The sequence below is a fragment of the Primulina huaijiensis genome, chromosome 2 (assembly GCF_012295235.1).
Source record: "Primulina huaijiensis isolate GDHJ02 chromosome 2, ASM1229523v2, whole genome shotgun sequence".
Taxonomy (NCBI): Eukaryota; Viridiplantae; Streptophyta; class Magnoliopsida; order Lamiales; family Gesneriaceae; genus Primulina; species Primulina huaijiensis.
The window spans coordinates 32,033,249-32,058,566 of NC_133307.1; the positions used below are offsets into that span (position 1 = coordinate 32,033,249).

Consider the following 25,318-nt stretch of genomic DNA (forward strand, 5'->3'; position numbering starts at 1 on the left):
CATGACAGCTACATATAATTCAAGAAGTGTAAGTTCTCACATAATACATTTCCAAGAATCTCTCTTACTCAAATTGATTATTCCAAATATGTGTTTTGTGATGAGCAAAAATTGGAAAAAAAATTTTTCCTGAAGAGGGTACAAACTTCAAATTTTGAAGTCAAAAAAAAAAAAAATTTCATTTCATGAAATCGATATGCTCTTACTTGTTTTATGTGGATCTATCTAGGAAGTTTCAAGCTATTCGTAGAAAACTACGACCTCAACCGTACATCTCAGAGTAATACATGACAAATGTATATAAAATCAATGAACCCCACATGTATTGATAAATATTTAATATTATATGAATTCTTGGACTAATATCCTAAAAGTAACATCTAATTTCCTGATCCATCATAGGCTATAGCAGCATCTGTATTTGCTTAATTATTGTACTTAATTAATCATTAAAGAAATTTCTTAATTCACAATATGCGGACCCATCTTTATATGGAGCATCAACTGAAATTTCCTAGTTCGCAAGAAACACAATGTAACTTGTCTGTATGGTTAGAGTTTATTTATAATTATTAAAACAGAATACGATATCAAAAGTTAGTTGCTTTAAGTGTCTCAAGCTTAATAATATATATATTATAGATTTCATGAATGACTCGGAACAAGAAAAATAAAAGAATAAACATGGCTGCATCAATTATCTAACATTTTTCGCTTAAGAATCAAAGCGAAATTAAAGAGAGACATCTCAGGTTGGACATTTTTTAAACCCCTGCCCCTAGAAAACAATAACAAATTGATAATACTTGGTGACAGATATCATCAGTATGATTGATCAGCAATTTAGGACAACGTCGTATCGATGTGTACTTTTACCAACTCTTAATTATTGGCTGAAATTTAATTAAGTTGCTAATTATTCCAAAATTTTACCTATTTAATTATTTGACCGGCGGGATTTTTGGGTCTTTAAGTCATTCTTTTTACAAATTTGGGGCCAATGCAGAGTACCCGAGTAGACAGTTTGTGCATCAACTCCACAGGGAAATTCTTTATTAGTCAACTATTGGAGAGTTCAAAATAAAGTCAAATCGGCCCAAATGTAGTGATACCTCGTCAACAAAATTATGCGTCTAAAAAAAATAATATTTATAAAAAATTAAATTTTTTTATAACGTCGAATTACATGATATGTTATAAATTTTTATTAGTATTAAAGCTGAATAATGTTGATTGAGGTACTTTTTAAAAATACATGTTTATTTACAAATTTTAAAAAAAAAACATAAATACATAAAAGCTATGTTAATTCATGATAAAACTTTAAAACAGTTCACGAAATTTAAATTGTTGGAGTGCAACAATTGTCTTGTTGGGTCAAAATATTATGTTTGAGATGTTGTACGATTTAAAAAAGTTGAGTCATATTATTATTATTATCAGTTATAATTTTTGGTTAAACGATAAGTGACAGTTGTACAAACATTATAAAAAAATTGACTATAATTTTTTTTAAGGTACGTGCTTTATGTATCTGTATCAATTAGTTACTTACAAGTTATAACAACCAACGTGAGTATTAAAAATAGATAAAGCGAACTTCAAAGCACCGATTAATTGAGATAGGTACAAATTCGATATAAAATGTATTAATTAGTTACAAGGACAAGATATGAATAAAGTAATTAAAATAATATAAGAAAATTATATTATATTTATTAGAATAAAGAGGGAGTGAGGTGGTGAAGCGGGATTTCTGTGTTGCCAGGCTTGCTTGCACCCTAATCCTCCACAAAGAATCGTTGCCAAAACAAAAGGTAATAAGTTTGCTTCAAAGCCAACCGATTCCCACTTCTTTCCTTGGTTGTCAGTCATAAAAATTCTCTATTTTTTTTTTTATAATTTCTATTCGTTGAAAAGTTTTAGGATCACAAAGTTCGAGTCTAACTTTACCCACCTCCTATATTTTCAAAATTTATAGATATGAGGAAATTTGATCCTTATTTCAAAAATGTTATGAAATAATGCTATTCCCAGACATTAATTAATTTTTTGTGTTAAATTAAGACCATGTTTTGGAATAAAAATTTGATTTAATACATGTAATCTTTGGATAAATTAAATTATTTAATCTTAGTCTGTTAAGTTGCATAAATAGTACTTTGTGCTAGCTGCATATTTCTATATATGACATAAATTATAACATTGTCACGTAAATTTTCCATAAAAGTGATTATATATATTTTATCCAATAACATATGAAAATTAATTATCTCAACGTAAGTGATTCCAACCCTTGATCAAGTCATTCCCTTCTATAAATACAATCTCTATCACACTTTTGAATAGTCCCATGCATGACAAAGTTCCCTTCATCTTATTTTTTTTAATTAAAAATAGGAGAAAAGGGAAGCTAAAAAAAGTAAACAAGGGAACGACACGAAAAGGATGATGCAAATTCAAGAACAAACGGCAATGGTGGCCAAGGATTACCATGATACCATGAAAGGAAAACGTGGCAAGAGACCAAGATCGGATTCGCCTCTTGCCTTAACCATGGATACAAGCTCATCGAGCAACGCCAACATCGGAAGCGGCGGCGGAGGTTTTAGCACCGGCAGCAGCGATATAAGTGACCTTACTGGCAGTTCTGATCATCACTACATGACGTTAACTTCCGGTGAGTTCAAGCAAGGCATGGAAGAAGAAGTAGAAGAAGACATGGCGAATTGTTTGATTCTCTTGGCCAAAGGCCGCCGCCAGGTGTCATCGCCGCGGTTTCCCGCCTCCGGGAACGAGGCGGGGGCTGCAGAGTTTTACCGCTGCAAGACTTGTTACAAGAGTTTTTCTTCATTCCAAGCATTAGGTGGCCACCGAGCCAGCCACAAGAAGCCCATTATCAAGACATTACCAACAACTGCAGGGGACGAGAACCCATTAGCGGAAAACAAGGAAAAACCTGTTGATCGCACAATTCTTTCGCTCAAAATTAGGAGCAGAAGCCTAGCCTTAGGCGGCGGGACGTTAAACAGGCCTAGGGTTCATGAGTGTTCAATATGTGGAGCTGAATTCGCCTCCGGCCAGGCCTTGGGTGGCCACATGCGGCGGCACAGGCCACTTCCGCCATTGGAAAACAGCAGCCGCAGCGAGCCCCAAGAAGAAAAGAAGCCCGGAAAAATATTGTCATTAGACCTCAATCTTCCGGCCCCGGAAGAACTAGTCTTCTCCGCCACCCCGCTAATTAATTGCCATTACTAGCTAGTTATCATCCATCAATTCTTTTCTGTATTATTGTTTTTTAATTAATCCTGCAAATGAAATTGTGAATCAATTATTTGTAAAAAAAAATTATCATTGTTCTATACATCATAAAGATTATCGATCATCAATTGAAATAGATTCTTTTGCATATAAAAAATTAATTAATTCCTGATCAAGAATTGATTATAAGTATGGCTTTCCATTGAATTGTCGCATGACAGCATGTGATGACTGGATTGAATATCTAGTTAGGATCGGTTTAGCACAAACTAAAGTGGTGTGCTATCAAAATTATTGCTATTTTTTCTCTAACAACACAAACTTTTATTAGATTAAATAATTATGTTTTCACATGTGTAATAAATTTTGACATCTGTTTTAGTCTGTCAACCATTGAATTAGGAGCAATTCCGGCACAAATGATTAGAATAGAAACCGAATCCATCTATTATTTTACTTTTAAGCTTGATATCGAACTTAGCTCAAAACATAAAATACAAACTATCCAAAATTAATTTTCAGATCGTGATATTACGTTGCTCAAACGTTTTGAATAAGTGATTTCAATATATTGTAAATTAAGTTGGGTTGACAAAATTCGGGTATGGCTTTGTAATAAATTTTTTTTCCTTAGATTCCACAAAATGTGTTTTTAAAGGTTTCGGCCACGATTATTAGTTACATGTGTACGTCAGTTGCCTCAAATTCAATGGGACAAAATTAAACACACTCCATGTTTCATGGCTTCTACGAAATATGATTAGATACAATGTCACGCATATACATTTAATGTCACATTTTGTGTCACTCGATCAAGGTTTTGGTATTAATTGATGGAGGGGTGCACATGCTTCTTGCTGTTTGTGCATGAATTTCAGTTACATCGTATATTAATGCTGTCACACTCTTTAATGATTGCCGCACAAAACGATTCTTGGCTATCCTCCCATCCAAGAGTTGTGGCTCAAATTTGATTTTAACTAACATAGCAACAGTTTCTTTTGCTTAATTTTAGTGTACATATGTTACTAAAAGAAACGAGATAAAACATGAATATTGGATAAAACTATAACATCGATTGTTTCGAATATGTGTTAAATACGTATATTGAAACCGTCACACAAATTACATTGTGAAATATACGACTTTAAGAGTGTGAGGGAAACAAGTTTGTTGGAATTTGTGAGTTTCAGAGCTTGACAAACAAATCAGTAAGAGAACTTAAAAATCAAACTGAACTGACACAACTGAGAAGTCGTAACTGAAAGAAGATTTATCGGATTTTAATAAATTAAGAACTGAAATAAATGGACTAATGTTCTAATAAGTATAAATAAGACGTCGAACTGATGATTCGAAGTTCGCTAAACATATTGAAGATCAGAATTGAAAACTTCGCAAAACTGAACTGAAATGACATAACTCAACTAAAATGTTCAAACTAAGAAGACATCAGTTAGAACTGATATAGTCCAGCTGAACTGATCAGTCGACCAGTTTGACCCGTGATCATTTAGCCACGTCGTCAACTGCAATTTGAATATCAGCAGACAAACTGACAGTCCGTACCATAGTAGAACAGATGAAGCAGAGCAAGTCTGATACATCATAATTCACTGTTAGAAAAAAGTCGTCTACATAGACTATAAGACGATTCAACAGATATTAATCATTAAATGCATTCAATGTGACAGTTGGAATCTAAGACTATTTATAACCGATGAGTTCAGTTAAAGAAAGGTTACTAAACGAAATAATAACCAAACAACATCCACGAACAACTATAAGTTCTCTGCTATTTATTTTGTTCTTTGACGAATTTATATATATTTTCTTTTGGTAAACTTTTAGTATAGCTGATAGAACCTAACTTGTTGCCTAGGTTGCAGCTTATGTTCTTGTTTAATTTGGTTGTTGGTAACTGTAAGAGTTCTGTTTACTCGTGTAATTGTGGTTTGGTCCTGGTATATCCCACAAAAGTCTCTTGATATCAACGACCAGATTCATTGTTGGAAACATTTAGTTTTGCTATCCTTGCAGGTTGAGCTTGTCTGTCGAGTGCTACAATTTTTTTGCAGATCAATCATAATCAGCTATGTGTCTGCCAGACCCGCATTATCCATGCTGAAAGACATCTTGCATTCAAGGATCAAGATGATTTTTGGAGTAATGTGGAATTATACACTTATAGTAGTGCTAGCGCCATGACAGTTACTCAATTCCAATATTTTATTTTGCATGATGTATGCTAGTGGTAATTAGCATAAATACCTGAATTGCTTGCACACTCTAGTCATACAAATAATAGATGTTGAGGTCGCTAAATATTATGTTCAACCTGCGCCTATGGTAATAATGTTTCTCATCGTTCTTTTGATATTCTGACCGCTACTTATTTCTCCCAATAATATTTTGGCCCGTGCCTAAGCCCTAAGTTCAACTTTGTACTGACCACTCTATCCATTTTTTCAATTTCTCCCCATAATCGAACCCCTTCGTGACCCATTCAGCACTCAAAATGTTTGGAAAGAGCCATAGGATGGGGACACATGCTTTTTTTTTTTTTTTTTTTTTTTTTTTTTTTTGTATATATAGATTCTGGTGAAATTTAATAATTATATTCCTCTTAGTGCTTTAGCAGTCGAATCCAAAATAAGAGCTTATTTTCTGCCCATGTTTTTTATGATTGTTTGTGAAAGGAATGCAAAAATACCTTGGGCGTCAATTTAGCAGCAATGGAACATTTCAAGGTAAAGTAAATTCTGGCACTCAAAATTTATTAATTTCGTTCTTCTGCTGCAACTTTAACACGCACCAATTTTCTCAGCATCTGATGGCCACAAAGTCAGATGCACGGATGCACCCTTTCGAGATGCAAAAACTAAGTTATTGGAAATACGCTCACAGTATTTGAAACGTGCGGAATCGAGGACACAAACAAAAGAAGAAAAAGATGAACAATGATCATGTTTGGTCATGAAGATACAGTTCTTAGAATGTGATTTTTACTTTGTCAACATCGACAACTGCAGCTAGATGCTCGTTTTTGCAGCATATTTCCTAGCCCGGTTCGCAATACAAGCACTGAGATTATTTGTTGAGCTTTCAACTTCGATCAAGATTACAGATGGTTTTACGTCGTGATGTAGATTGGTGGACAAGGTAAATATCAAGTCTCTAACAAAGAGCTGTGTTTTGGTGGTGGTTTTACGTGTAAGGTTGTGTTTTGATCCCAAATTTGTAACGCGCAATATGCATTTTTTGTTAAAATAGGAAATCTGGCGATCAAAATAGAGATCATGTACCCAAATATCTTGTGTAAACTCATACCATCATGAACACAATACGATTGAAGATATTTTGGGACTATGTTTCGTGAAATCAGCGTTCTTCCATCGCTGGTCGTGATCCGGAAACTCAGGTTCTGGCAGACGAGCTTTGCATTAGTCTCCCATTTCTGACCCCGATTACGCTTCAAAGTAGTCCAGTTCTGGCTCTCATTGCCTCGCACCTCCACGTTCGTTACATCCCCGGCTCCTACAACGTTCAAGACCGAGACCAAGTTGAAGATTGGATTCCCTGTTATTTTGAATCGAACTCCTCGTTTCTTGCATGGAACCCTGCAAATGCACTCAAATTAGTTGTGGCCATGCTTTCTTTATAGAGTCTTTAAAAAATCATCTATTCTAATTTCCCCCGTTTCACCGTTGTTTAGTTGCTCAGAATAGACAAGCTATACCTGCGATATTGCACAGGAACAATGCCAGCCTCTTACCGAGCAATCTGAAGAAATGAATGCTGAGACAGATCGAAATGCTCGCGAGGTACGTTGCACCACACCCCCTATTGTCATAATTGGGCTGGCTTGGGTTCGGGGGACAGAAATTGGTGGCGGTAACGAAGAGGGACGGCTGCCCTGGCTTGCACCATTTGCTCTCATTGCGGCATTTGATCTCGTAACAGGCTCCAAATGCTTGTCCATCGTTGAACAAAACGGTGCTTAATGCTGCCGTCTGTAAGCCATACCCATCTTTGTATAGATCTTCATACTACAAGCTCTTCCTATATTATTATATACTCGTTTAAAAAAAAAAATCAAATTTATCAATTATGAGCTTGTGGATGTTATACAATCTATCAACAACATAATCAGTTTTTTTTTATTTTTTATTTTTTATAAATTCATATTAAGATGAATTTCTAATTTGTGGCCATTTTAAAGTTTTTTTTTCATACTTGTAATTCTTAACAAAGGAATACTTAAGTTAAATAAGAATCCTAAGATCATAGATATACCAATTTTCCATGAAAAAATATTCATAGAGACTTCTAATATAGCTTGTTGTAGCTTCTATTTTTAGTTAATTAATTTATACTCTACTAAATTAAATTAATTCCAAAATGACTTTATTTCGAAATAAACATAAGCGACGGGACATTGATCACTGTGATAATGTTAGAGATGTTTATTTTTGTCAGGATGATTTATTTAATTTTTATTGATTTTTGTACTATTTTAAGGCCATTTTCCGAGCTATATTAAACTTTATTTTAAGTTATTTATGAATTTTGTCTGTCTAAAATGTTTCTTCCATGCTCAGCGGCCAAATCGGACAAGCATCTGACACGAACGTATCATCTTCAAAAGTATTTAAAATTCAAAAACCTTGGCGAGATCCAATTTCAGTTTTTTGTATAATCATAGTATAGGTTTTCTAATATAGCTTTCAAAATTTATATATATTTTTTGAGCATTCAAAATTTATAAAAAATATTTAAATATTAACATAGGATTCATTGAGTAAACTGCTCAATGCTGAGGCGCATATCAATAACTCAATGAGATGGATGGATGATAGATTTTATTAAATGGAGTCACGGCCTTTTGTAATGTAAAGATATTGAAACTTTACATTGATACGACTTGAGTTCCAATGAAAGATTTAAAAATACACTTGTTTACTACATATTCGAATTAATGAAGTTTTCTGAATCCCAAATACGGCACTCCTATGTTTTGCAAGTCAACAGAACAAGACATGTGAGGTATTTCTCGGTTGTATCATAGAAATATAAACTATTTTGCCACCTGAGTTTCCTCTTGCAGCCGATCTAATTCCTTCTCCCACTTGAATCCAAACATTTGGCGGCCAAATGGAACAATGAGGTTGTATCGAAACACCTACAAGATACCAAACATACGGTCTAAGCAATAAAGCACGGACAAGATATATGATTTTGCAAGGATGGAGTAATAATTGATGTTGGTTCCAGGTCCGAGAAACAAGTTGCCACAAATTTTTTATTGGATTAATCGTCTCATGATCCTGCAGGTACGTTACTAAGCTAAAAATGAAGAGCGTACCATGTTGTTCAAGTCGCGCAGTTGAAGTTTCAAAGACTCTGACAACTCAACCCATTTGGAATCATCATGTCCACCTTTAAACATCCAAGATTTCTTGAGGGCCAATCGCCAAGCAGCAATTTTACTTCGTATATCTTTGTTAAGTTCAACCCATTCTGGTGCACATCCGTTTTTATTGAGTATCCTGTACAAGGTGTCTTCAGCAGGATCCACATGAGGATTACTGGTGAGGTCCAAGGGCTTTCCTTTACCAGGCAAGTTTTCAAATTGACCTTCTTCCATTGCATGCCACACTCGTCGCTCGACGACATTGATAATCTCAGTTTCCGATCTGCTAAATAACAAAGATGATCATTACCAGCATTTATGGTCAATTTTCAATTTAACAAATTGCAGTTATAGTCAAATTTAGATCGAGCTTCAGTAGTCACAGCTGCTGCAAGTACTCAGGCCCCCGCTACTTGGCAAAGTAATCAGAATTTCCGATGTAAACGAAACGATTACTAGATAAATATTAAAACCTGAGTCTGGACAGCAAAAAGCCGTTGCAAAATGGGTACCTTATCAAGCAAAACCAATCATTGTAACAAGGGGCTACAAGTATCAGCATTGAGACATCAGACCGAATTTAGCTCATTGATGAGAAAAAGCAAAGTCTTTATGAGCTTTTGACATTACAACTACATTATTTTAAACTATTATCCACTACGTTTTAAAAGGGATCTAGCTTACAATCAAGACTCTATGACAAGTGAAATCGATGTCATAACCAAAAAAGTTTATCATGAATATGGTCCATTCTCTGTAAAGACATTACATTTTGATAGGGATGTAGCTTACAATCAAGACTCTATGAAAAGTGCAATCAATGTGATAACCAAGCCAACTAAGTTTATCCTGAATATGGTCCATTACATGCCAACATCAAAGATCGCCTTTCTACATGAAAGTAGCGAAGAGTACATACGGCATATCAAAACTAAATAGAAATATTACTCTTGTTCACATGATAAACGCAGCCGTTTACTTAATATTAACTATAAGGAAAGCATTTTTCTATCTACATGTCCTAAACATGAGCCCAGATCAAACCTAATCCCAGAAAGTTATCCGAATATTCAAGTCATTGGCTAGAGATATATGGAATTGAATATATTTCGAGACTTGCAGTTGCGGCACTTAAATCAGAAATATCAACTCAAAAATAAACGCGATAAGCTAGCTTTAGAACCAAATTCAATATTAGGCTCCATAGTGTATGCATCAGTATCATTTGTCACAATATAACCAAACTCTTGTCAGTAGACAAATTTAATTCACATAATTTCTTGGAATATCCTCAGCAATCAGCAAACCCTCGACGCAAAATTTAAAAAGTGAACTCAAAATCGAGAAAATAGTTAAAGAGAATTTATTGATATTGACCTGACACCGTTGCGTTGTCCACGAAGCTCAGGTGGCAGCTTTCGGTCATTGACGGAGTCAATAACGGCGGAGAGACGATCGCCGTTAATTTTCTTGCTCCGATTAGCCAAAGACGGTGAAGGTGAGGATGAAGAGGCGGCACATCCATGTCCCTGCAAGCTATGGCTGATGGAGGCCGTTGATCTGCGAACGACGGCGATGATCGACAGATGACTGAAAATCGTTCTCCTTCCCACGAGACTAACCGCCATGGCCGCGGGAAGGAAAATCGGAGAGGTGGGAATTATTGGACATGCTCCTTTTACAGATTAACAGGCCCAATACAAATGCAGATTTAGCCCATCCAAGCTTCGATATTGGACCATATCTTTGATCTGCCGATTTTATTTTTTTAGCAAAAGATATTAGCACGAAAATTTAAAGCAAGGTATATTTGCATTTGAAATTAGTTAGATATTTAGACATGTAAAATTTTTGGTGGGTTTGGCAAATTACCAACCCACTAATTTTAGCTAGAAGGACAGCCTGATCCGATCCGCTTAGTCAATTTTGTATGTAAATTGGGTGTTGGGTGGGCTAGGCTGAGCCATAACCCGTTGCAACTCACTGCTATATTTTAGACGGTTTAGAAATTACCAACACAATTCGTCCATTTTATTTTATGGAATGGGCTGATCTGATTGAACTAACTTATTTTCACAACTCTATAATTAATATATATTTTTAGGATCTCATACTTCCTATAGGCTTATATTTAATTAAATAGGTGAGTTTGATTTATATTTGATATGTTTTTAAAATAAAATAATTTCGACATCTATTTTACGAGCAAATGATCAATAAATCATCTAAATAGTTAAATGTGTGTTTAGTTTCTGTCAGACTTAATCTTTTTATTTAGTCTCTATCAGATTGAATCTTTTTATGCAGTATCTAACTAACACAAAAAATATTTATGCACTCTATGAGCCCACATACGTTTTTCGAATGAAATTCGGTACAAAATATTAAACATCTAGAATAAATATATAATATTTCGGAATTAATGCTTTAGATATGTCACTAATATATGATTTTTGAGTAGTCAAACATGTATAAATTTTTTTGATATTAATGAAATGTCTCTTTCGGATGAAATTTTGTACAAAACTTTGAAAAATTGTTACTAATATATGATATTTGAGTATTAAATGTTTTAAATATGATTTTCGAGTACCAAACATGTATAACAAATTTTGGTATTAATGACAAATCTTTTTCAGATAAAAATTCGGTACAAAACATTGAAAATTTAGTATTGATATATGATATTTGAGTATTAAATATTTCAGATCTGACACTAATATGTGATTTTATAGTACCCAAACATGAATAAAAAAATTTTATAATGAGACATGTTTTTTTTGGTACGAGGGGAATAAACAAATTGAGTTGGTTCACAAGCTTTTCAGTCGACTCGAAAAATATTTAATTCGTATTTAAAATTATTAAATTTGAGTCAAACTCGAATATGTTCGAACTTTTTTTTAACTAAAACCAAGCCAAAATTTTTTTTAATATAATATAATTAAATATTAAATAAATATATTTAACATTTATTTTTTACTAACTTACTAATATATTCAAATATTTTGAACCAAAGTCAAATCGAGCCTTGATTCGTCCAAATTCGAACTAAAATATTAAGAATTTCATATTGAAAGGCACAGATCTCATGATTCTCAGTCGAAAGAATTTACAGTGGGCTCGAAATATTGTACTCGGAATGTTTGAAAGCCGGTTTATACACCTGATTCGAGCTTTGTTATTCATGAAGTAGCTAGAGGAGCATCAAAAGATGAATATTTTGTTATACCACAGTGCAAAAACTGCCTCCGGTTTTCACCGATTTCCAATGGGTACTGAATGTTCCTGCAAAGATTATACGACTTGTGAAGAACGATCAAATATCAAGTCCACTCCATTTTTATTTTACACGTATATTGTTATTTAGCAGAAGCTAATTTTGTGAATAACGTAGTGACTTCTTTTCACAGAAACTTGGAAGTTAAAATTGTCTTATTCGATATATCCATCCATTTTCAGTCCGATCTCTAAGCCAGATATCTGAATCTAATTTGTCTCTTAACAAATTTTATGTGTGAAAAGAGAAATGAACTATATCCAATCACGATATCAAAATCAACTTCTAGTAACTTGATGCCTAAAAGAATTAAGAACGAACCAAGACGATCAACTGCGAAAGCATCAAAACGAATATGTTTTTAGATAGAAATTATGTTGTATTTAATAAAAATGGTCAAAATCAATTTCTAAAATTAAAATGGAACATTATTGCTGAAAACAAGAAAAATGAAATCATAATGCAAAGTAGAAAAACATCACACGTTGTTGTTTAAGATTAATAAGAAACCTTAAAAAGAGTGGCGCAAGCCATGCATTATGTCTCAACTCTCCATCCCTCCATCTTTCTAACTGGTCAATCTCACCATGTCTCATGTCTCTGCAGTATGGTCAGACTCACCATGATGGTTACCTCACATGTAGGAAGAAATACATATATATATATATTTGAAAAATATATTTATTGAGACGTGTGGGAAAAATTAATCAGAATTTAATGGTCCAAAATAGACGAAAGGTACTCATTAATACTGTTTAAGCAAGCGGCCAAACTTTTGTCAAACAAAACTTGTCAACTTAATGCCATAATAAATTAGCTACACACCTCACACATATATCTTTAACTGCACTATTCAGTAGTGATTAGTCACCACAAAATTCACCGGTTTTCGAACATCGAAGCCCCGTCCGCCGCCGTCCACGACGGACCATTTGGAGCGTCATGGCTACGCAGTAGGCAACAACTTTACACGAGAAATTTGCTGAGTGAAGTAATCAAGTAGATAAGAAATCACGAAGTAGAGATACAGATAAGTTTTTTAACTAACTAATATAATATTATGTAAATATATTTATATATCATAATATAATTAATTTCACATTTTCACTATCACATAACAATTAAAACAACTATATATATAATTTTAATATGCTGGCTTTGGATGGACATCGCAAGATGTTCTTGATGTGATATTACACGAGATATTCATGTGAACATTTTGAAAGCATTTAATGCAGTTTCTCGAGATTTACTATGTGATATTCACAATATGTTGACACTCATAAAATAACGATTAGTCCGAAGTTCCCAACACACATATATATATATATATATATAGCACTTTAATTTTCATATCTTATAAGCCCATTTAAGTTGTGGAACATGTAATTTCTAAATGGGTATCGTAAAAATGCATAAATTATATAATAAACTTTGAATCAGATTAATAAAAACGTATAAAGGATAAAATTTGGATAAGACAATAATACAATCATTACAATTATGACCGGTCTAAATTAATTAATATTAGAAAAGGACTAATATAATTTTGCATGAAAGGATAAAAAAAAAAAACTATTATACGGGCCGAGGTAGGAGACGCTTGGCTATTTGGCGGAATCAGCTCTCACCAATCGTAGCTTCCGCTTCCACTTCATGCCTACTCACCTTCTTAATTTCACTCACTGACCTATACATATACATTCGTCTATATATATAAATTTGCACTCTGTGTGCGTGCGTTTGCGTATACATATATAATATAGCTTCATAAAGTGAGAAAGTTCGGAGAGAATCAGAGACAAACATGTATAGAAGTTTAAAGAGATTGAGATAATTTAGGTAAGTGCTTGAAAATAAAGATTTTGAAAATCAAGAGAAGGATATGGCTCATATCATGAGATTCATCAGAATTGTATGAGAAATAAAGATTTGTGCTTCGTTATGATGGAAAGGAGTAAGAACAGGCTGTGTTTGTGCTGGAAAACATCGTCGTCTTCTACGAGACTATCGGTGATCTTGCTTCCATTGGTGTTGGTTTCTGGGCTGGTGGCGTTATTTTGTGCGAAGTCTTCGAGTTGGATGTTTGTCCGGAATTACTATGATTCGAGCGGTACTATATTATTGAAGGGTTTTGTTCAGGGCGGCGAAGGAAGGGAAACGGGAGACGGAGAAAGGGCGGAGGTACTATCGAGGGATCACAACAGTCTCGGTATCTTCGGCGTGCCACCGGAGACGGCACAGCCGGTACTTCTCTTAACTCAATTCGTTGTTCTTTTAATCATGTCGGAAATGATTTATTTGCTATTTTTTCTCTTTCTAAATTAAAATGAATACTTTCAATCCTTAAAAAATAAATTAACAATTGTAAAACGAAAATTAACTTTGCTAAGAAGCTAAATTGAATGTATAACCTTTCTTATGCATTAAAATGAAAATTAACTTTGTATTCATGGTTTATTTTGCTTTTTTTTTTTTANAAAAAAAAAAAAAAAAAAAAAAAAAAAAAAAAAAGATTAACGTTGTCACATCATGATATGATTTTACCCCTTCTAACTAATTCATCAATCACGACAATTCTAATAATGATTTCCTACATAATTTTTATATCATTGTTCTGATAAATTTGTGAAACAGGTGCATGACAAGGAAGAAAAACCCTTAAGCACAGAAACTAGATCCCAAGCTGTCACATTATTCAATAATACTCTTGCTCCTCCATCAAGTGCAACAATCAGTAGAAACATCAGCAATTTACCAAGAGTCGAGGCCACGCTGCAGCAAGCTCGAGCCGCGATTCGAAATGCAGGGAACAACAATCATATAGAGGATACGGACTACATCCCGGATGGTCCAATTTACCGGAATGCTCTCTCGTTCCACCGGTACCTATATTTCCTTCTCGGGCACCACCACGTTGCATTAGTTAAAAAGCTAGACAAACAGTGGATGAAGTATAATATCGAGTAAGATCACGAGGATTTCGAAATGAGATGTATTCTCATACTTGCTATTATTGATCCTAAAGAATTTTTCCTCTCTATATATGAGCAGAATATAAGTAGGACCTTGTGAGCTACAACTAATTTATTCAACCATATTTGCATAATTTGTAACTTATACCTGATAAACGAACCAAACTCAATCGAAAAAGCTTGGAATTGATTCATTTAACATGTGGAAATGTTCTTGTTGGCGTTTTAGGAGTTACTTGGAGATGGAAAAGAAGCTCAAAGTATTCGTATACGAAGAAGGGGAGCAGCCTATTTTTCACAACGGTCCTTGTGGAAGCATCTATTCTATAGAGGGAAATTTCATGTCCAAGATTGAATGTAGCAGATTTCGGACAAGGAATCCTGAGAATGCACATGTTTTCTTCCTTCCATTCAGTGTGGCATCCATAGTCCACTTCATATACCAGAAGAATATTCCGGATCAATGGCAGCCGATGAAGCAGACGGTGAGGGACTACGTGGATCTGCTCGCTGTAAAGTATCCTTATTGGAATCGAAGCAGCGGATCCGATCATTTCATGCTTGCTTGCCATGATTGGGTAATGTACTTATACTTATTTCTGTTTTTTTTATTATTTTACCAAACCGACCAAATTTGAGTACCTCATCCCATGATTATGCAGGGGCCTGAGCTTTCGAAGTCTGTTCCGGAGCTATTCAAGAACTCGATTCGAGCTTTGTGCAACGCGAACACATCTGAAGGGTTCCAGCCCTCGAAAGATGTATCCATACCTGAAATAAACCTCGTAGGTGGCGTAATGCCCGGCTTGCTTGGGGGACCAGCCCCATGGAAACGCCCGGTTCTCGTATTCTTTGCGGGAGGCCTCCACGGCCCCATCAGGCCTATTCTTCTGGACCATTGGGAGAACAAAGATCCAGACGTTCAAGTTCACAAGTACCTACCAAAAAACATGTCATATTTCTCAATGATGAGACAAAGCAAGTACTGCATTTGTCCCAGCGGGTACGAGGTCGCGAGCCCTAGGATGGTCGAAGCCCTGTACATGGGGTGCGTCCCCGTGCTAATTAAAGATCACTACGCGCCCCCGTTCGGGGATGTCCTAAACTGGGAGTCGTTTTCGGTGGAGATCTCGACGGATGAGATTCCTAACATGAAGAAAATTCTACAAGCAATCCCTATGAGACGATACGTGAGGATGCACAAGAGGGGTGTGCAAGTTAGGCGACATTTTGAGGTCAATTTGGTTCCTCAAAGGTACGATGTGTTTCATATGACTCTTCATTCCATTTGGTTGAGGAGACTTAACATTCTACTTCACGAAGAATTGGGATGAATTTTTTGTATTTGTTCTTGTTTTCGTGAGTGAAATTATAAATTTTGGATATATATACTAATATGTAGCATGGGAGACATTTTTTTTGAACATAAATTTAATGTAAAATAGGTTTTTCATCACTGTAGCCAATTTTTTCATATGATCACTCTTTTGGTTATTTTTGTTTAACCAAATTTTCTTTGTCCATAATACACAATAAGCATAAAATGAATATTTAGCTTAGTGTTTTACAAATTAAAACATTTTTGGTACAAGAAAAAGTTGCAGAATGAGGAAAATCCTAAAATGTCTTTGTAGTTTTGTACCCAAAAAAACAAACATACATCCATCAAATAATAAGTTCATGTACTCGGTAAAGTTTTTTTCCCCCGATTCCCACGGTCAACTAGTTGATGAAATATGTGAATATTTGATCGGAAATTCAATTTTTGTTGCCTAACATCTTTTCGAGAGAGCTTGTCATATATAGCTTACTCATTACGATTTCTCTGACTAACATGTTTTGAAAATTATTACGTTAGTTCAGAGATTCTCATAACACAGATCAAAATTTAACAGTTGCGATATCCACGACATGAAAAAATATTATCTCACTTACCAATTAGTACCAAATGGCGACTGCCATCAGCTAAAGTAATTACTAAACTATTTCAATACAAGAAAATTCGAAATTTATGTACAATAATCAATAATTATTATTATTAGGGACAAACAAATTTATTTTGATAAAAAGGAAGAAGTTGAATGTAGTTTACGCAGTCAAATAAAATAAGTTTCCATACGAAGTTAACCAAATCAAATAACTGATTGGGCTATCCAAATTTATTTTAAAATAAGTTTCTTTGCGAACTTTAACCAAAGCTTGAATAACCAGTTTTGAATTTCTCTGTGTTGAAGTTTATAGTCATCAAATTATCAGTAGAAGTCAGTTTTTTTATAGGTTGCTTATTTGACCATAGTAAAATTAAGTATATCATACTTAGCATCCCAATTTATAGAATCGAGAGAAATCGCGTCAAACGTTTACGTCCAAAATTACTCGAAGGAACGAAATAATTGTTCTCTATTGGGCTACAGTTTCGTAATCGTGCCCAAAATTATGAAAACAGGAGAACAAGCAAATGTACCGTACCATTTTGACACCTCTCCTTCGGAAGGGAACAAAAATTTTAAAAATTAAATTTATTTCGAAATAGTGGAATTAAATCGAATTGTTAGTAAAAAATATTATATAAAAATCAAAATAATATAACCAATTTTATGTAAAAACCAAAATTCTGAAAATGTTTAAATAATCTTAATTAAAACAATAAACGAATCAAAAATATCACAAAAACTGCTTTCTTCTCATATAATTTTTTTACGGGTTCGTTAAGTTGTTGAATAAAATAAAACTAATTTATAGATTTTAAAATTAATAATCTTTTTTAAATTATGTTGATATATAAAAAAAATATATCAAATTGGGCCAGTCGACCGGGAACATTTGCACAACAGGTGCATTTTTGGCTACCCACTACGAATCTAAAAATCAAGGGCCCAGATTCATCCAGTTGCAGGAATAGTATAGGATGAAGATGAAAGCTCGTATTGCACAATTCTGTGAATTCTCTCTACTTTCTCTCTCTTCTCCTACAGAGTGCACTGCAGCAGTGGAAAGAAAACCAAAACCATGGGCATGGAGCGGTATAGTTTTTGAAAACTCCTCGCCACTGAAACATGCTACGATCTCTCGATTCAAGACCACATTTTGTTTCCGCTCTTTATTTTTGTATCGAGCGTAATTCTTAATTTATGATCGCTGCTTCAAACTTTTAGTTTTCTCTGCTTTGACATATAGGGTTTCTGATCAATCAAGAAAGATTCTCCAGCCTTGGTTGGCATCATAACTACGAATTCGTGCATTTCTTATATAGGGAATGCTTATTTTTTGGTAAGAAATTATATTTTCAAGAAGTGGGTGACTTTCTTGAATGTTAATTGTTTTATCCTGGCCCCTTCTTGTTAGCTCCGCATAAAGTACGAATCTTTAGTAGTTTCCATCAATTTCCCACCTGTGGCAATTCAAGATTTGTTGTATGGAATTGAATGTTATGTCTGGTGGAACGCACCCAAATAGAAATCCTGATATTTTAGGCCTGGAAATGTCACTCCACCACCACATACCACCACCACCACAAAACTCTCCCCTTTTGCCGCAGCAACAGCAGCTCCCCATGATTTCATATGGGCATAATGAAGGCGATTACCGCCCACAGAATCAGAAATCTTTGAAACAAGGGTACCCATTTTCCGTAATATCCAAGAATCAAACTTTAGCATTGAGTGATGAAGATGAGCCTGGGCTCGCTGTCGAGAACAGTGCTGATGATGGGAAGAAGAAAACTTCGCCTTGGCAGAGAATGAAGTGGACTGATGATATGGTGAGGTTATTGATTGTGGTTGTGTTTTATATTGGTGATGAGGTTGGCTCCGAGGGTAATGATCCTGTTAATAAGAAGAAAAGTGGGGTGATTTTGCAGAAGAAGGGGAAATGGAAATCAGTGTCGCGGGCTTTGATGGAGAGGGGACATTTCGTGTCTCCACAGCAATGTGAAGACAAGTTCAATGATTTGAATAAGAGGTACAAGAGGGTTAATGAGATTCTTGGAAAGGGAACGGCTTGCCAAGTTGTGGAGAATCAGACTTTGCTAGATACAATGGACCACTTATCTTCTAAAATGAAGGACGAAGTCAAGAAATTGCTGAATTCTAAGCACTTGTTTTTCAGGGAGATGTGTGCTTATCATAATAGTTGTGGTCACGCAGGTGCTGCTGCCCCTGTAAGTGGTGGTATTCAGCATTCGCCTCTAGAGGTGGCGGCAGAGCCAACTCAAGGTCTAGTACAGTGTCAGCAGCAGAGGTGCTTCCACTCGTCAGAAAGCATACCGGTCATGCCTAACATAAATCGAGAGGAGAATCACGAGGGATCTAAATCGGTAAAAGGGATATGTGTTGAAGATGATTACGGTGATGAAGATGAGGAGGATGAAGATGAGGATGAATCTGACGAGGTGATAGGTGGAGGATCGCGATGTCATGACCGGGCACATGATGATGATATCAATGAAATGGATGAACGATCATCAAGAAAGAGAGAGAGGGAATGGCCTTGTCATTCTGCGCCTCTGATTCGACAACTGGAATCTGAGTTAGTTAACATATTGCAAGATGGTACGAGGGGTCCCTTCGAGAAGAGGCAGTGGTTGAGAGCAAAATTGATGCAATTGGAGGAGCAAAGTGTCGGTGTCCAGTACCAGATGTTGGAGCTGGAAAAGCAGCGTTTAAAATGGCTGAAATTCAGTACCAAGAAAGAGAGGGAAATGCAGAGGGAAAAGCTCTTGAATGAAAGAATGAAGTTGGAGAATGAGAGAGAGGTTCTCTTAATTCGGCAAAAGGAGCATGATTTCCTTGATCATCCACAGATTCCGCAGCAATCCTCTAACAAGAAGAGCGACCCGTCTTCGATTAGTCGATGAACCAGTAGTTACAAGGTGTAATAGAGGAATTAGATTTCTGACAAAACGAGGTGTTCTTTCCAATTGTGCGTGAAATAGTTGACTGTTTCTAAAATATGAAAGGAAGTTGTTATATTAATTAAAGATTATAAATATCTCTTGGGTGAAAATGCTCAATGTTATATCAATTGGCAAATTATGAAAAAATTGGATGTCCTAGCATACTCAAACTAATTGAATCTATGTTTTGATAAATTTATTGACTACCAAAAATTATAAGTGACATTTAACTAATCTATTTGAAAATTTGAAGCCGGAGAGGGGGGGGGGGGTGTCGTAGCTATAAAAACAAAATTAAGGGTCAAACGGTATTTCGCGCACGTGACCCTCCAACACGTGCCTACCTAACGGACTCGTCACGAATGTAACGCCACGTCTCCCAACTCCGCGAAACCATCCAAACCCTAACTCCTTTTAACGGCGGCAAACTCCGGCCGTCTTCTTTTTCACGTCCGTCTTGACACCGTCCATGGCCTCTTGTGACGACGATTATTCCCTCCTCGACGACCACCAAATCCTAACTCCGTCCATTCCTCCGCCTCCGTAGCCGCTCAAACGCCGCCTTTTAACATCAGCCCGTACGAACATGATTCCGATCAGTTCGATTCAGAACCTGACCCCAACTCTATCTCCGGAAAACGCATCACTGATCGGGAAGATATACACGGTGTTACCTCTAAAAGAACGAGATTGCATTCATCCTCTTCCACCCCCGGAGACTGCAGGAAGGACCGGGAGGAATGGAGTGACACCGCGATCACGTGTTTGCTGGAGGCGTACACGGAGAAGTTTGTGCAGTTGAATAGAGGGAACTTGAGATGTAGGGATTGGGAGGAGGTGGCTGCGGTGGTAAGCGAGAGGTGCGAAAAGCAAACAAAGACTGTTGAACAGTGTAAGAACAAGGTTGACAATTTGAAGAAGCGGTACAAATTGGAGAGGCATCGATTGAGCAATGGTGGCGTATCGGTTAGTCACTGGCCTTGGTCGAAGCAGATGGAGCAGATCGTGGGCAACTCTGTTGCAGCCAAAGCAGCTGCCGAAGAAGAGAAGTTCCCCGGTGTGGATCCCCTTACTCCATGAGACAGTCCAAAAGGTATTGAGCTCTAAAAAACACGAATTCTTGTCTATTTGCTACGAAAAATGAATTATTGGTGTCATTTTTATCTTATGTAAAGGTTCCAACGGAACGGGAAAAGAGTAAATTGTAAGTCGCGACTAAGCTTTTTATTGGTTTTTTATTGGTTAAACTGAATAACTTGTGAAAGTGGAAAAAAAGTTCTGAGCTGACCACAAGTATGTGAAAGCTTAATCGATTCTCACGGGAACAATTATTTGCTTTAAAAGTAGCATCTTTTGATAATTTATGGATGCGCAGGTGATGCTAGAACATTGTTTTCGTGTATTTTTAATCATAATTTCTTCTTGTGTGATCTATGTCGTCTAGTTTGCATTTATGGTACCAGCTCCTGTAAACATTGTGAAGAATATCTCTAAGTCTCGTGTCTAAGTAGGAGAGCTAGACTAATCAGATGTAGGACTTCTAATGTTGATAGGAAACTAGAGTTTGATTACGATTGGGAATAAGTGATACGATTTGATTTGATTAAGGAGTGGATAATTCACTACAAACACTGTGTTGTTTGACTTGTTATTCCGTTGTTGCATGATATAGTCATATTTATATTTCTGGAATGATAGAGAAATAACTTGTTTATGGGCAGACTAGGAACATTATCTACCAGTCCTGGTGGTCAGGTTATGAGCGTGAAGCCAAAATCATTGAGTCTTAGGTGGCGAAGATTTGTGTTCAAAGTTAGTGGTGCTGCTCTGGCTGGTACTGCTCCTAATAATATGGATCCGAAGGTTTATTACCGACCCGGTTTTTGACTTGTTGGGCAATCAAGTCCATTTATATGGTCCCCAATTAATTGTGTCATCATGAGTTTTGTCCTCGTTTCAAGTAGTCCTATTTATCATAACATGATTGAGAAAATTGAGTTGCGCCAGTACTTCAATGGAAACTTTTTGAAACTGAACTGATTTGATTTCTTTTACAACCAAATGAAAGAACTATATAAATTGGAAAGAGTGGTTTTAGTTTCCAGTCTTTTGCTTATTTTTTATATATCTCACCGGCAGTTTTGTCAATGGTTGACCCACAGATTGAAAAATTTATGAAATTTCAATTGTAATTTTTCTAAAATTAACTTCAACTCCCTCTCAGGGAGATGTGAAGTTTCAAATGTGTTTTTATTTGTGCTACATTCTTTTCATGTAGAATGCTGTTCTGCACAGGTTTCTCTCCTCGAAATCAACTTCGCTGACAACATGGAAGGTGCACGTACATGTAAAAGACCTTTTGGTGACGTGTGTTTATTTTCATTGTCTTATTGGACTTAAGGAGAAGAAGGCATATGTGATGAACAAAATGACAGTAGGAATCAATATGCTAGAAATTATATAATGTTACCTGTTTAATTTATGCGAATCACTCTGACATAATAAATATCTGCATTTTTCTCGTACCACTATTTACTTTCTACATAATAAACGGTTATGTGAAATCATCAAAATCACCCCAATTCTGGGCTGAAAATTTTTTTGAAGTAGACAGGTTCTTCTTTCATCACTGAGGACCTATTATCCTGATTTTGAATTTTTGATTAATTTTTTAAAATGATATCCATAGGTGGCCATGCTGATTGCTAGAGAAGTCTCGGTAGCTTCCCGTGTTGGTGTCGAGGTATCATTAACAGAACGGAATAACTGTCGGCGGCGACGACTTCTTCATTTTTCTGTATATAAGTCATGAAATTTTTCGTTGTTTCATCTGTTTTAACATGCATGTTTTCATTTTTCATATAAGTGGCCATTGTTGTTGTTGGCCACAATTTCTTTTGCGGTGACACATGGGTAACATCGACTGGGTTGCATAGGTGTACTGCTTATCAGATAGGGTAGGTGTCTTGGCATGAAATTAACATTTATTTTAGTATATATGAATTCTCAGTCTTGTTAGATGATGATGCTAAGTGATGTTGCTGAAATTCGGGATGGTAGTTGGGAGGTCGGATCTTCATTTGGGAGGCTCGGATCGGACCTTCGAAATCTAGAAACACAAACAAGAACATTAGAAGGGGGCCGGAAAGTTGTTCTGACGTAGCCCTTCCGACGCTCAAGTCAGATAATAGAAAACAAAGAGAGTATTATGTGTGTAAAATGAGTGAATATATAAATAATTAAACAATGAATGGAACCTGATATTTATAGGAGAATAATGAAGTCTTGATTTGGTAGGTCTAGATTCTTAGAATCTTGGACATGATTAGATTAAATCTTTGTGGGCTTCACCTTTTTGGGCTTGATTTCTATGGTTATCCGTTAATGTATGAGTAGGAGCTCTCCTACATAGGAGCCCGTCTATAATCTGGATCCTGTGAGAGCTCGGCTCGGGAGCTCGGCCGAAACATTCCCAATCAACACGATACCATAATCGTGGAGGTCGGCTCGGGTCATGATGGGAGGTCGGCCACCTCCTGATTGACGAGATTACGGACATATGGGAGGTCGGCCGAGATGACCTCCCACCAGCTTCGTGTAAATGAGGTGACCTCCTGACGGGCGAAGATGACTTTCCGGGATTTTATTAATACTGGGCCCAAATCCACCTGGGCTACCGATAGTGGGCCGAACCCATCTCCGCGGGTATCACTAAGTGTACTGACTGACAATCTAATTTGATGTGAGATTTAACCAAGTGGTCCGATTGGAACTCCTTTTTTTATCGTTTTGTTTAGCAGTAATCACATGTTGCAAAAATCATCAGAGGGGTCTTAATTCTTAGTTTTTCTTTTCTTGTTTTAAAGTTCCACATAGCTGTCAATGGTTTATGTCCTCTCATTCATATTTTTACTGCCAAAAGAATGATGGCGACTGTGATGAATTCTGTACTTCTCTAGTCAGCATTGGAGAAGTTGTGAGTGCAGACACGTGTGCATAGTGCATTTTCTATGCCTGAGGTTGCTGAGCCATATGGTAGGCAACGAGCCATCCGGCATCTTGAAAAAGGAAGAGTAGTAATTTTTGGCGGCATTGGAGCTGGCACTGGAAATCCACTCTTTTCCACCGATACGGCTGCATCTCTCCGGGCTTCAGAGAGTATGTATGCATGATCTTGGTTAATGGTTATGGTCTTTTCTATGATTTTGCGCATGTCTTAATAGAGATTATTCTACCTCGATTTTCTCCAGTTCATGCTGATGCGGTCTTGAAAGGTACAAACGTGGATGGCATCTACATTTGTGACTCCAGAAACGAAAATACTGCAGCCGAACACATTTCTTTCAGAGACTTGGCTTCTAGAGGTGCATCTCCTATGGACATGATGGCCATGACATTCTGTGAGGAGAATATAATTCCAGGTATTTGACTTCTCGTGTCGTGTTTAAATTTTCCCTGTTTCTCGCATTTTAATTTAGTTTCATTTTATTTAAAAAATGGCTATTTGTTCGTTCTTGATTAAAATGAATTACTTTTTGCAGTTGTCGTTTTCAATCTTCACAAGCCTGGAAAAATATCAAGGGCATTATGTGGAGAACAGGTCGGTACTCTAATCAGTCAAACTGGGACCATATGTTAATGTTCATTTTCAGCTGCTGCATCTGGCATCTAGTTGCATGTGGTGATTGAACTTCTTGTTCTGTGAAAAAGCTTTCTCCAACTAACATTCCTAAAACAAAGTTTGGGTCGAAGTGACCCGATATAAACGAAATAATTTGTGTAATATGTAGAATTTGGGAGAAGTTCCAAAAGGTTATGTTGCATACCTTAGGCAACTGATAATGGTTAAATTTCATAATTCAAACACATTTGAGGTACCTCTTCACGATTTTGAGTGTTTCTTGAGTGTATACCTTGTTGTTGTTCTATCATTTGTTTTTCCTTAAATTGGGCTAATCTGGATTGTAATGGTGTTCTTGACATTTTAGTTAGCACTTTGTATCTCTAGGAAAGATATCTGGTTAAGATTTGTATTTCTGATACCAGCTTGGACATACCTCATGTATGTGTTTGCGTTCTTAATTTTTTTTATGAATTTAATGAAAAGTTTTGCCTCCTATAAACAGGACTGGAGATGTATATTGTTTTGTTTGTACGAGACTATTACCATTTGTTCTTATTTCATGCAATGTGGTTTTACTCATGAGTATAAAAAACAGGTTGTTGTCATTGTTAAGCATGACAGTACCCAACACCAATAGCAGAATATGGCTAAAATTATCCTGCCATTTGTGTATTTTTGTTAGTAATAGTAAATATTAGAGGTGAGAATGAGTCGAACTGTGTCGAATATCATTCTTATTTCCTGTCTGGACTTCCAATTTCATCGAGCCAGCTTGAGCTTGACTTGCGTCCATTATTTTTAAAAAGCAACGCTCATATGACAATGTTGAGTAATTATGAGAAGGAAATGATTAACAATCATGATTTAGTCG

At 36.0% G+C, this 25,318-nt stretch overlaps 5 protein-coding genes and 1 pseudogene across 44 annotated transcripts; 4 read left to right on the plus strand and 2 right to left on the minus strand.

The window, feature by feature from the left end:
- The first annotated feature begins 1,726 nt into the window (after nucleotides 1–1,726).
- On the plus strand, nucleotides 1,727–3,391 carry LOC140962022 (zinc finger protein ZAT5-like). Its single transcript, XM_073420867.1, has 2 exons — nucleotides 1,727–1,817; nucleotides 2,401–3,391. Exon 2 carries the CDS (start codon nucleotides 2,449–2,451, stop codon nucleotides 3,256–3,258), a length of 810 nt encoding a protein of 269 aa, XP_073276968.1. The 5' UTR covers nucleotides 1,727–1,817; nucleotides 2,401–2,448; the 3' UTR covers nucleotides 3,259–3,391.
- Nucleotides 3,392–6,313: 2,922 nt separating this feature from the next.
- Nucleotides 6,314–7,964, minus strand: LOC140958501 (expansin-A9-like; annotated as a pseudogene).
- Nucleotides 7,965–8,106: 142 nt separating this feature from the next.
- Nucleotides 8,107–10,341, minus strand: LOC140971762 (uncharacterized). The gene is made up of 3 exons (XM_073434207.1): nucleotides 10,052–10,341; nucleotides 8,627–8,957; nucleotides 8,107–8,443 (listed from the first exon to the last, which is right to left on the minus strand). The coding sequence occupies exons 1-3, from the start codon at nucleotides 10,300–10,302 to the stop codon at nucleotides 8,339–8,341; spliced, it is 687 nt and encodes a 228-aa protein (XP_073290308.1). The 5' UTR covers nucleotides 10,303–10,341; the 3' UTR covers nucleotides 8,107–8,338.
- Nucleotides 10,342–13,559: 3,218 nt separating this feature from the next.
- Nucleotides 13,560–16,367, plus strand: LOC140962032 (probable glycosyltransferase At5g03795). The gene is made up of 4 exons (XM_073420878.1): nucleotides 13,560–14,201; nucleotides 14,592–14,839; nucleotides 15,159–15,507; nucleotides 15,592–16,367. The coding sequence occupies exons 1-4, from the start codon at nucleotides 13,872–13,874 to the stop codon at nucleotides 16,261–16,263; spliced, it is 1,599 nt and encodes a 532-aa protein (XP_073276979.1). The 5' UTR covers nucleotides 13,560–13,871; the 3' UTR covers nucleotides 16,264–16,367.
- A 1,472-nt stretch (nucleotides 16,368–17,839) lies between these two features.
- On the plus strand, nucleotides 17,840–24,936 carry LOC140971764 (uncharacterized). Of its 40 annotated transcripts, none has more exons than XM_073434233.1 (7): nucleotides 17,840–20,916; nucleotides 21,545–21,686; nucleotides 22,119–22,170; nucleotides 22,513–22,566; nucleotides 23,746–23,981; nucleotides 24,074–24,244; nucleotides 24,365–24,936. In XM_073434233.1, the coding sequence occupies exon 1, from the start codon at nucleotides 18,345–18,347 to the stop codon at nucleotides 19,782–19,784; it is 1,440 nt and encodes a 479-aa protein (XP_073290334.1). In that variant the 5' UTR covers nucleotides 17,840–18,344; the 3' UTR covers nucleotides 19,785–20,916; nucleotides 21,545–21,686; nucleotides 22,119–22,170; nucleotides 22,513–22,566; nucleotides 23,746–23,981; nucleotides 24,074–24,244; nucleotides 24,365–24,936. The 40 variants fall into 40 exon arrangements, with proteins under 40 accessions (XP_073290334.1, XP_073290338.1, XP_073290336.1 ...); XM_073434237.1 differs by having other exon boundaries at nucleotides 23,783–23,981; XM_073434235.1 differs by having other exon boundaries at nucleotides 22,119–22,158.
- Nucleotides 20,293–24,528, plus strand: LOC140958510 (uncharacterized). The gene is made up of 10 exons (XM_073415975.1): nucleotides 20,293–20,302; nucleotides 20,371–20,880; nucleotides 20,999–21,020; nucleotides 21,545–21,686; nucleotides 22,102–22,158; nucleotides 22,513–22,566; nucleotides 23,810–23,981; nucleotides 24,047–24,244; nucleotides 24,365–24,423; nucleotides 24,496–24,528. The coding sequence occupies exons 1-10, from the start codon at nucleotides 20,293–20,295 to the stop codon at nucleotides 24,526–24,528; spliced, it is 1,257 nt and encodes a 418-aa protein (XP_073272076.1).
- Nucleotides 24,937–25,318: the final 382 nt, after the last annotated feature.